Source organism: Barbatula barbatula (genome assembly GCF_947034865.1).
Source record: "Barbatula barbatula genome assembly, chromosome: 15".
Taxonomy (NCBI): Eukaryota; Metazoa; Chordata; class Actinopteri; order Cypriniformes; family Nemacheilidae; genus Barbatula; species Barbatula barbatula.
Genome location: NC_136778.1, coordinates 5,460,357 through 5,473,557, shown reverse-complemented (window position 1 = coordinate 5,473,557; position 13,201 = coordinate 5,460,357). Strand labels below are relative to the sequence as shown.

The 13,201-nt window shown below is 38.1% G+C and overlaps 1 protein-coding gene across 3 annotated transcripts in view; it reads right to left on the bottom strand.

Annotated features, from left to right (window-relative positions):
• The window catches only part of enah (ENAH actin regulator), a gene marked incomplete at its 5' end in the record, with an annotated part of 76,312 nt that overhangs the window by 37,543 nt on the left and 25,568 nt on the right, over nucleotides 1–13,201 (bottom strand). For all 3 annotated transcript variants that reach the window (XM_079474945.1, XM_079474946.1, XM_079474947.1), the window contains one exon: nucleotides 5,017–5,182. In XM_079474945.1, the coding sequence (XP_079331071.1) occupies nucleotides 5,017–5,182 (166 nt within the window). The remainder of the gene's footprint in view (nucleotides 1–5,016; nucleotides 5,183–13,201) is intronic.

Genomic DNA, 13,201 nt, shown 5'->3' with positions numbered 1-13,201 from the left:
CAGTTGTTTCATCCTATTGGACCGAAATCTAAAAGCCTTAAAGTGGGTAAGAAAGCCTGATAAATTGCACCTGGTGGTGTGGCATAGTGGTTAAAGGGGGTGTGCAACTGTGTTTTATGCGTTCTAACTTCTTTACAATGTTAAACGTGTTGTCAAAACACGAGTTGGACGTAGTATTGCTGTGCATGCGGTAAGCGAAACAGAGTCATGCAGTATGTCAGTGTTTTGTTGGCAATGGGTGCATACTTGCTTTAGTTCAAAATTCTGTCATCATTTACTCACCCTCAGATTGTTCAAAACCTGTATACATGTATTTGTTCTGCTAAACACAAATTAACATATTTAGAAAAAAGACAGTAACAGATTTCGTCCCCATTTACTGCCATAGTATTTATTTTCCCTACTATGGCAGTAAACGGGGGACAAGATCTGCTTTTTTACTGACATTCTTCACAATATCTTCCTTTTATACAGGTTTGGAACAATCTGAGGGTAAGTAAATAATGACAGAATTTTTGGGTAACCTTATTTCACAATTATATCTCCAAATTAATGTAGAAACAACACATTTCTTTAACAGCATCATTTTATAAATGAAAGCCAATATTCCAATAGTGTTGGCTTGCAACCGATGTCTTTATTAAATATATTGTTTTTCAAACCATTTATAATAAGTGTGCCCTTCCTACATGTCTAACAGATGGGAAATATACGGAAAATAAATAAAGTATTTACTGCTTAATAGAGGTCTTCACGGGTCCACTTAGATCCGAAAACCCGAGGTCCGGCCCGAGACCCGAGCGGGTTCGGGTCTAAAAGATTCACGGGAGCTTCGGACACGGGTCGGGTATATTATTAGTGTCTTCGGGTCTCGGGTAATATAAAGTAAAAATAGTTTGCTTAATTGACCCGCGGAAGACCCGAACTATCCTGTATAATAACAGCGCGTCACTTGTGTGTGTGCGTGTAGTTACCAACTCTCCTCCAACCCTCAGCCGATCGGTTGAAAGCCACGCAAATCTTCCGAAAGTCGCGGTGATCTGAAATCACCTTAGAATTGAAATCCCGAAGTTTCCAACGCTGCAGGGGTTTGCACTCGATGTAGTTACCATCGTATTCAGGAAAAACATACTTCCACCAGGCGACCAGAAGTAGATATTAAAAGACGCGCACATTTCAGTACTACGCGGTTTGGGACACATTGTTGAGACAGAATGTTCGCGCGAGTGGTTGCCATGTCGTCACTTATTTAGATTTGATTCACAACCCATTTAGCCTCAGTTTGCGCAATTTGCCAGAGCAAAACAAGAGGATCAACGTGTTCATTGCCATATCAATTTCATTAATACACGTCGGTTTACATTCAGGTCTAGTCGGGTTTAAAAAACATATACGATGGGTCGGACTCGGGTCTAACGTTATCTGGTCTGTCTCGGGTCGGGGCTTTAAAATAAAAACGTTATCGGGTCTGTCTCGGGTTCGGGTAAAAAGTGATTCGGGTCATTTCGGGTCGGGTAAAGATATTTGGACCCGAGAAGACCTCTACTGCTTAATACATGAAATACAGAATAATCCTTCAAATTGCACTTGAATAGTTTAAAGGCGTTTATATGAATAAGAGTGTGATTATATAATTTGACGCTAGACAATGATGACAGAAAACAACGGATGTTGCATTAATGGCTAATCTGAAAAAATGTATCCCATGATTTATTGTGACATTCTTATTAATAACGTAAAAAAATGTTTTGTTCCTTACTAGCAATTATTTAGATGTCTGACCTAATATTTACTACAAGTAATTACAAAAACAGGGCTACAATTATGAAAATGTGGTTAAGATGATATTAAGTTTTGCTTACATTTCTGACTACTTGAATGGATACACAACGGCCAAGGTCTTACGGTGGGAAAAGTTGACATTTAGTTTGTATGTGCTTCAATGCTCTACTTCCTCTAGAAATGATACTATGCTGGATGGCTAGTCAACAAATGCCAGCACGTTTCCTGAAGCAATCCGATACGCTCCTTCATCGGATATCACCATAATTATGACGTTCGTTCATCAATTATTAATGTTACCATGACTAAACCAGGCTAGAGACTTCCAGAGGCACAGCTAGATACTTAATAACCATTAAATAGCAATAAGTCACGTCCAGTGTTGCTGTCCCTTCAGTATTTCTGTCAGTTGTGTAGAAGGAAACACAGTCAGTGCCACAATGTTCACCTTTAAGTGAACAATACGTTGTACTTCACAATAGTGCGCAATAGGTTTAATCTGTATTTTCTCTGAGAAAATAATGTTAATTATGAAATTGCCGGTCATGACAGGATAGAGCCAAATCTTCCCGAGTCAAACCCTGCCGGAGTGGAATCTAACAGCTCACATGTCATTCACAAAGTTCACCCTTCAGACAAAAGACGAGTTAATTTCTTGGTTATATTTCTTTTGGAAAGTAATAAACAGACAGGGAAAGATCTAGGCCAGACTCAAATAAAATGCATATGCAATACAGTCTGAAGAGAAAAATGTGACAAGCGTTCTAACTTTAGCACACAGAGTGAATTCCTAACATATCACACTACTACACCAGCACCACTTTACAGCATTACTCACCAAAAATGAATGAATGAAGTATTACAGACAGCGTTCTACTTAAATGCCTAAATGACAATTTCCACTTTGTAGCTTTTACAAATCTAACCTCTTAGGTCAATGTTCTGTATCGATTATTTCCTAGATTTATTTTCATTTTATTTTCTTGTTATATAATTTGTTGTACAGAATCTAGGGTCAACCTCTGCTGTTTTAAATGTGCTTTAGATATCAACTTGATTGCATCTTAAACTCACCAAATTCATACCTTCATAGAGATTCATTGAGACGGACTTTGAAGCCGTGCAGATGTCTAGTAATGCAATGGAGGCTTTGCAAAAAGGCTTAAATGAAGGGAGCTAAATGGGAACTATAATATACCCAACAGCAACCTGCAAACCATAAGCATATCCTCTTATTTCAAATATGATACAATCGACATCACTTTAAATTCTAAGGGAGAAAATATAAATATGAAATAAAATGGCTGTTTTTTATGTTTTAGGCTTTGACTTGACCACTTTAAATATCACTTTATGTCTGTTAAACATTTATGGGCTCTCTATAAACCGAAAAATACATTTCAACAAAAGTGAAGAAAGCAGATGCAAAAAAAAGTAATTTTTCCAGGTAAAACTGTCTATCGTAATTTCGCCATCCTTGTTAATACCATAGTTCCTTGTTATAGTTTACTATACTTTATGTTTTTATTTATTTGTCTAAAGCAAAGACATGTCCTTCAATGAGGTTTCGTTTTCCCATAGGTAATGTGCGTGTACTGTGCAAAGAATCAGTTCCACATCTGATGCAGAGATGGTGAATGACACTATTAAATGGAAGTTTTCAGGGCCAAAGAAATAGCGGTTTTGCTTATTACTCACAAAAAAAAACATGCAAGTAAAGCCTTCCAAGAATCATTTGCAGACAAAATGACAGTATTGAAGACCTCTGACTATAGTCACATTGGTATGCTTGTCATGAAAGAGTTTTGGGTCATCCAACCCATTCATTCTACCAGACGGCATTCTTAAGACATTTAATTACTTTTCAAAAGGAAACGCCAGCCTACACAGCATCCTAGAGGACAACAAAAATGCACTATTAGCCAGTTCTAACATTAACAGGCTAAATGTGCAGATTCAGTTAATGAAATCCCTCCCATCACATCAGGGAGTTTATTAAAATAGATAATTGCGATGAAGGGTTAAAAGGGTGCTGATGCAGCACATACGGTTTACACAATACACATGCACGTGTATTTCTCACAAACTATGAAATAAACGATTTAACAACCTCATAAACTTTCAAACTCCCAATAAAAATTTTTTAACATGACGTTCTAACCCTTGAAGTATTCAGAGCAGAAGATTTTATTGCCACATTGTTTTCCTGAACTTAAACGTGGCATCTATTTAACATACGTTAATGGTGTTCAAATGGAATGGTGGAGAAAATTAAACTCTGCAATTGCCACCGTAAAACTAAAGACAAACGGCTTCCTGTCCAAACAGAGAGTTCATGGACATAAATCACGTGTGAAAACATATGAGATTTGCTACCTATTCCATTCAGTGCAGTAGACATGGTTCGTTAGTTAATCCAGAAATAATAATAGAGCTTTGGACCGAATCAGTAGGGAATAAGGTGCCAGCAAAATTGATCTCGGAATATGATCATGAAGGCACATGTTTTTCTTCAAGTAATAGCTGAAAAATATATGTATTTTTAGATGGTTTGGTAAGCTCTTTTAGCTGTTGACTCCAAGCAGTTTTGATTAGCATCTCCTATTGCTAGGTCAAATGGTGCTTGGAAATTGTTGGTATTAGTTATCTCTCTTGGTGTACTCTGGCCTTTATTCTCAAGACTATACACAACAGGTTTTCCGAATCTTGAAAATTATTTGATTGGCCCACATAAACCTTTCTGAAGTGCCACACTGGAACTGAAAAGAATCAACAGTATTTTCTGAAACGTAGTCAAACATAATATTTTTCGCAATCACAACAGGAGTTGCAATGAGATCTCCATAAACTACCCTGTGATGCTTTGAGTCACTTAACCCAGCCATGTTCTGTGTCATGGGTCATTGCATGTACTTCAGTGAAATAAGACCCGTCTCGGCATGGGAAGCCAGCAGGCCCAGTGGACAACAAATGAACCAACTGGATGCCGATTGTCTGACTAGATGATAGAGGACGATGTGCCCGACAAAATACCCTTCAGCCTTTACTATACTCACAATACACAACTGCCTACAGTCCCTAATGCTAAAAAGCAATAATACAAAAGTACATTTTGTAGATACTGTAATAATATAGAAAAATAATGTATAACATTAGCACAGAATTGGGTTGACAATGCAAATCACCCAAATCAAGTCTCCAACTCGATTACCCCCATAATTTCAGCTCTCTTACCTGGTGGTCCTGAATCTTACGGCCCACCACTCTGAAGGCGTTGTTGCCCGTGTGGTGATAGATGTGGACTCGACTGAAGCCTGTGGATCCGCCGGCCGGAACCCATTTCTTATTGGCGTCGTCATATACCATGACAGCGGCCCGCGCCTGGCAGATACTCTGCTCGCTGGAAAGAGAAAGAAAAAAGGCAGAGGGATTATCACACTACAGAATACTAAATTAGCCTCCATTAAGCATCAATGGTTCGAAACAGAAAAAAGACAACAATAAATCTGTGCATTAAATGTACAGAATAAACAGCTGAAATTAACAGTCAATGGTTCAGTAGTAGTTAATTGTTCCTCCCCCTACAAAAAGCTTTAAAAACCATAGATAAGTTGCCATCAGCATTAGCATTCAAGTGCAGTTCACCTTTATAGGTCAATCGTTCATTATGCAGTCAACCCATTAAATGTAAACACTGAAAATCAATTCCCCTGTCCCTCTGCTCACTTTGCACTTTAGGCCAAAACTTCACCTTGCATATAACTCTAAATTATTTACAGCTTTGATAGAACAAGAAAAGAGCTGCTAAAAGTAGTCTGCACTTTGAGCAGAAGTGAGTCAAGTGCAGGAAGAAAAAGGAAAGAGATAGAAGTGAGAAAGTGCTCTCACCTTGAAAAAAGAAATCCGACCCCACATTCTCCTATATCTAGAAACCTTGAAAATGTTACAAACATGTCACTTCTTTGCTATTTATAAATGTGTTCTGACCACATAGGATAAGGCAAAGCGACAAGTGCTAAAGCTACAGCTTAAACTGCATCCAGATTATAAGTGACTTAGTCGCTACATGTCGCCAGGGATGGCGGTTCAGGTCGCTAGTGAAAAATTGATAACGGCAAGGACCAGTCTCTCCTCCATCTTTACTTCACTACAAGTGCTGGAGAGGGATCACATCAGCTCTACCATCTTCCTAGTGGGCGTCGCTTCCGAAAGTTGCTCTTGATTTGTATAAAGTTGAAGATTTCTAAAAAAGATTTGGCGCTGGACATGCCCCATCCAGTCGCCAACGGTTACGATTGCTGGTGTCGCCGGAACTCACCAGCTCTCCATTGAAATGAATGGGATCGTTCTGCTTTGTGGCTTGTAATGTGAATGCAGCTTTACAAGATAAGTTTTTAAGTAGGTTTGCCCCGCCACCACACTTTGTGAATCAGTGGACAAAAATATTGCTTCTCATATATATATTAAACATCAAACATGGATGAAAAAAAATCGATAGAAAAGACTGAATTGAATAGTACATTTAAATTGCATTTTGTGTGCGCGACTGGAAATCAAACCCAATTCGCTTAGCATTGTTATCACCCCATTATCAAGCCGTTGAGTGACAGAAACTTATAGTGTGACAAACCTTTCAAGTTGTCAAAGACATGATAAACTTCACAAGTTTACCAGACCAACACTGACATCATTTACGAAGAATGTTCAAGTCACTTAATATTCACGTACTACACATCACTGGGGATGCGGAAAAGCTTTCAAATCAGATGGCACCGGCTGACAGCAGAGTCAATCAGGTGAAATAAATAATCATGACAAAGCACTTCAGAAAATACGCTGACAGACTGTTTAGCGTTTTGTTTTGCTTTTCTGCGAAATCTAACTGACGACGGAGATGAGAACCCGGGATCATCCGCCTAGCAGATAAGGGCTAATCTAACAGGATTGTCCACTGAGACCAATCCCTACACTTTAATTAAGGAATGAGTGTGCCGGAGCACAGCAAGCGAGTTTCCAGAGTTCCACACTATATTTTGGTGTAATTGATGGAAGACAGTCAGAAAAGCTACTGGCTAAGAGGATAGAACTTTAACTCATTATTCAAAAAAGGGACAGTTAAATCAAAAATAAAAATTCTGTCATTTACTCGCCCTCGAGGTGTGCCAAATCTGTATACATTTCTTTGTTCTGATGAACAGAAAGATATTTCGAAGAATGCTTGGAACCACACAGGTCTTGGCCACCATTGACTACCATAGTAGGAAAAATAACAATGGTAGTCAAAAGTGCCCTAGAACTGTTTGCATCCTACATTCTTCAAAATATATTCTTCTGTGTTCAACAAAACTGTATAATAAAAACCTTACAATGGTTGTCAGTGGTGGCCAAGAACTGTTTGATTCCAAGCATTCTTCCAATTATCTTTCTCTCTGTTCATCAGAACAAAGATATTGTGAGTATACGGTGACAGAATTGTCATTTTTGTGCGAACTGTTCCTTTAAGTTTTGCATTACCATTGGTCTGTGCGATTCTTGTAACCTTCGTTGTCAGACAAGACAAATTCCCCCTGCCGGAGCGAATACGTGAGTCTGATTCATGTTTATTTTATACCCTTCAAATTAATCATCTCTATTCTGTTTCATTCCATAAATGCAAACAAACTGCATGGAGGTGAGCTCGAGGGGCTTTATGGTAAAAGGCAAGACTTAGTGTGATGAAATACTGAACATTGCAAATTTATGCATTTTCTCATTAATCAACTACACTATTAAACATTCAGCTAGAATATTGGACAAATAATGCTGCCAGTATTGTTTGAATTTGCAGAAATCCACCTCATTACGTTTGTTCTTGAGCACTGGGCACATTACAATTAGGGAAATGATTAAAATAAAAAGCTTGTGAGCCGATATTGGATGGAAATAAAAAAACTTTTATTATAAATAAGCCACATTAAGAGGACAAGAGCTTGAACGCAGATAAAATAGTGATGTACATGAATATAAATATGAAATCTAGCCCTGCTATTCAAACAGTATAGCCTTTGCCTGTCTTTAAAAGTCTTTTAAAGGATCTATAGACAAAAATGCTTTATAATATACATAAAAATAACTCATTCTAATGTAATAAAAACATAGCGCTTCATTATACACCTCTGAAGTCATACTTATCAACTTAAATCGCGGGACCCCTTGCATGGAATTTCTACAGTAGCCCTAAACAGACAAACTGGTCTTCAGAGCCCATTTCGTAAATACGTTATCTCCTTTGGCAAAAAAGCAGAAACGTAAAGAAATTTATGTCAGCCTACCTCTTCCTTCGAAAGGAAGGGGTGGAGTGAGCGTTGGGTGCAATTCACAACCTCACCCCTAAATGTAATACACTGGACCTTTTTAGCCAACTCAACAATGGTAATTAAAATGGCTAATAATATAAAATTGTTAATTGGCTTTTTGGAGCATGTTAAGAGTCTCACTTAAAACCTTACATTCATAATGTCTAGGACTGGGGACAATGTCTCATGATTCACACTGATTTATACCCATCTAGAATCGTTTCTGAATCGCAAAGGCTTTGATTCTGTGTTTTATGGTCTTCCGTAATCTACGGCTCTGATCAGGAGTACTGATCGATCTAAAGTCAACTTTGTTTATAACGTGGATTTGAAAAAGCAACACTCGTCAAACACCATCATTATAAATATACTTTATCATCATGAAAATACCTGAAAAGGTTTGAAGAACAGCAATAGAATATAACCATTGGGATTACCTGGAACTATGGCTGCGTTTGAAATCGCAGACTTCCATACTAGGGATGGGCAGGTATGGGATTTATGGCGGTATAATACCCTTAATCAAAAATTCCACGGTTTCACGGTATTGCCGTGTTGCTATTACAACACTAAAATGTGTTATTTCCAAATATCTGCATATACAAAAAAACTACTTTTCAACTTGACACAATACATTTCATTTTGAACCAACATGTAGAACATGTGTGTCGGTTAATAATATAGCATTAAAATTACATTATTCCTTCAAAAAGTATATTTTTGTCATTACACATAGACATCAAACATTAAATTACATGATTTAATTATTTATTTTTCAAACATTAAATTACATGATTTAATTATTTATTTTTCTGTAAGCACAGCTCAAAATACCTTAGAAACGGTATCACAGAACATTTTTGTGGTTTTCAAACCTTAACTCTTTAAAACCTCGGCATACCTCTGTATCCGGCCCATGCCTATTCCATACTATATAGTAGGCAAAAATTAGTATGAGCCATGAATAGTATGTCCGAAACCTTAGTATGCAAAAACAGTAGGCGAAAATACCCCGATGGTCTACTACTTCCGCCAAGCTTCGTGAGATCCATGATGCCACAGGAGCCGAGCAACAGTCAAATTTCAAAAGTAAATCAAATAAATATGGCGGAAAACCTTAAGGCGGCCTTAATAATAGTCTAATAAATTAATTTCTAGTGACTAAATGATCTTTTTTATCAACACTCATGTGTAGGTTGTTGTTAATACGTCAATGTTCAAAGAGCATACGGGTCACATGGCCATAAACATGGCAGATTCAGTATATCCGAAATGTATTCATACTACTCCCACTCATAGTATATTTTAACAGCCGATAGATAGGTGCTCACATGTGGCAGCATTTAACTATAATTCATTGCAAAATTGAGAATATAAATATCGTCCCAACCCTAATAACGTCAACAAATACAATGACACAGTCTGATCAAAAACCCCTCTGCCTTGCTCAAGAGCACGTCAGCCGCTCTTCTGGCCCTGAGAGTCGAACCGGTGACCTTCTGGTTATGAGACTCTAACCATTAGGCCACAACTGCCCCCTATTATCGACCCATAGCCAAAAAAACGGCATCAGAGCGCTTCATGCTTAGGCTGCAGTGACATGAGAGAAAGCGCTCTGGGGAAGAGCATGATAAAACAGGATCTGATTATGCAATCCAGTGCCTGTAACATCAGGAGAAATCACCATCAACCAACTGCATGACTCAAACGAACGTCCTTGATGACAGCTTCATAGTCTTCACCTGTGTAACAAACTCATTCACAAATAAACTACACAAGTAAGATGGATTCTGCATGTTGACAAAATTATAATGGCCAATATGTTGAACGTGAATGCTTAATGAAGCCGTAAATCTTAATTCAATACTGCTTTCAACTATACTTAACTTCTTGCGTGAAATATTAAAAGCCCAACCCTGAATGAAAGTTAAAAAACATTTGTACCTCGCTATGAAGGGCTGACATGAATCATGTGTGTCGACAAGAGTAACACAGGTACTCTCGCCCTTTAACACTGTTTGTTTACACGGCTTGTCCTACACTAACTCTCACAGGCTGCCACCTCAAAGTCGCATCGCAAATCCAATGAGACTCCAGCAAACAACGAGGATTCAGACGTCCTCGAAAGTCAAGAAGACGGCTGGCCCCAGGACCACAAAAAGATCTAAAACAATCCTGCAAAGAGACCAAAGGATTCCTCATGTATTGTCAAGGTCTTGCGCAAAGTCAGGGAAAAAATAAAGGAACGCAGCATAATACAAACACTAACACAAAGTTAGACAAGCCCAGCCAGGGTTCTTTGTTTTTCCCATGACTGTACAATCCTTGTATTTGTAAAACTGCAACTTCTCAAACTGTTAAATCAAAGTTCTTCAGGGGCAAAGTACACAGATTACCCTGTAAATCGGTTGATATCATTCCAGTTTTCATATGATTAAGACAAATCTTGTCTACATCAGTGTATACTTTCTGCAGCACTAGCATCACCAAAGGGACATGCAAAAACAACCTCAACCTCAAAACCAATCTACAGACATTCCCGGTTTGCCATTGGTCTAACAATCAGATAGCTCCGCCCTCATTCACTCAAACCACAGCATTTACACTTTTTAAAGAAATCAATGTAGGAATGGTTTGCATGAAACCGAATCTAAAAAAAAAACATTTCATTCTTAAAGGCAAGGTGGGTGACCCTGTCCAGAATTTGGTTTTGTCATGTTGGTTGGAAATCTCTTTATATCCTGATAGCAATCAAGTAGTACAGTGGTCAAATAATGTTTTAATAATTATATATCATCTGTGAAAGGCGTAGGACCAATAAACAATCGCCCAATCAAAACGTTCTGGCCGAACGCTGAGATTGGTTATGTGTACATTTTCAGCAAACGTATTTTGCATACCACTGCGCTCCCTGTTCACGCATACACGATACGTCATCAGCAGCGCGCTCACGTCGGCTGTGTCAATATAGGGAGAATGGCAGACAATCAGCAACAATCAAACTTTCCCACGGAACCGATAACAAGTAAATCTAAAGTCCGTTTTTGAAAAAGCAGAGACGAAAAGCGTCTGGATCATGAAAGATGAAAATCTCGAATTAACATCGGTTCAGCTTGTACATGGAGACAGCTTCCTGCCGGGGGGTCTGAAAAACGAAACTATGGTTGCTGTCTTTGTTTTGGACTGGTATATACATGCTTCGAGAAGAATTTAATGGGTTTAGTTTATAATTAATTACGTGGATTAACGAAATACGTTCATGTGTTCGGAGGAGCCGTGGTTTTGGATGGCGAATCACATAGAGGGTTGGATTATAATTTCAGTGCTAGCAGGCTAAAGTAAGCATCTTTCCAAATCACTCACCCCACCTTTAAAATGATAAGTTAACCAACAATCGGTTACCAATATTCTTAACAATATTTTTTTTCCTGTTCTGCAGAAGAAAGCATAAATGTTTGAAATGACAAAATGGTGAGTGAATGATGACAGAATTTTCATTTTTGGGTGAATCCTTTAAATGGCTTAATAAATAAACAAAACAAATGGCAACCTAAACCATAGCAACTACACCTGCGGTCTAAACATCTCAATTTAAAAGGTCCCAAAAATCCCCTTTAAGGTCTACAGAGTCTTAAAATAACCTTCCTGCTGCTTTTTACCTACTCAACTAGCCACAAGTGCGTGAGAGAGAGCAGACTGAAGCTATTTTAAACCCGTGCTCGTGTAATAGCCATGTCTCAGGCTGAGAACTTACTGCTCGCAGGAAGCCCGAGGGTCCGCGGCATGGCAGAGGTGTTACAGCAAGCTGGAAATAGGCTCGGACTCCCACTGCGAGATGCAGAACGTCTCACAGCCACAAGGTAAAAGCAGCACACAGGCACTAATAACTAATGATTAACCTCACATCTGACCAAGAATCGCTGACAGATCACTGAATGACCTGGGGGATTTCATTATAAAACTGTTAACTATAAGACTATGACTAAGATTATAATCAATTATAAAAAGTTTACGAGCTAGAGCATTAAACAGGAAGTAGTCATTAGAGGTGAGAAATTTTAAAGTGATGCATTAACTACACGCATGTTTTGTCCAAGGGGCTATTTTAAAGTACATTTATATTACATTTAGTTTTTATCCAAAGCAACCTAAAACTGAAGAAAACAGACCAATGCATCGTTGGGAGGCACTACAAGAAGAGCTATAACAAGTAACAAGTTTTAAAAAGTTTTAAATAATACCTGTTGAGGAAAATAGAAAACGTTAGAGAATGAAGCAGCACATTGAACATAAAGATGTAATTGTTTTTTAATAGGTAAATAAAATCTTACTAAACCACTTGAAAGGTGTATGAAATTAAGTGGCATCTAGCGGTGAGGTTGCAAATTGCAACCAATGGCTCACTCCACCCCTCCCTTTGGAAGCACTACGGAGGCTGACACCGGACAAAGATGCAGTCACGTTTTCGCTTCTTTGTCGAAAGAGAAAACCTATTTATGAATCGCGCTCGGTAGCAGTTTGTCCGTTTAGGGCTACTGTAGAAACAACATGACAAATTCCATGCAAGGGGACCCGTGGTGTATGTAGATAGAAAAAGCTCATTCTAAGGTAATAAAAACACAACGCTTCCTTTATACACCTCTGAAGACAAAATTATTTATATTATATAGCATTTACGTCAGTAGATCTTCAGAAGAATTACACACGGCACCTTTAACTGAACTTTTCCTGTCTTACAAACGTCTTTTATATACAAGCATAGATTTTATTACTTTCCATTTTTCAGCCTCCGATCCTAGAACTAGAAAATAAGAAAAAGATATCAAGAAATCTTACTTATAAAACTATAGTGTTATTGCTTTTCCAATCTGCAACCTGCAATTTTGTTGAATCGGGCAAATAAAAAAACATTTATTTACGGTTTATTTAAGTTTCATAAAATGCTTGCTAGAAAATTTGCAGTTCAATCTCTCATTCTCATAATTTGCTTGCATTGAAAAGCCGTGCCACTCAGAAGATTTTCGTCTCCGTAGTGATACTCATAAGAGACATTCTCATAAGTCACAATCTTCCATTGGGTTTTT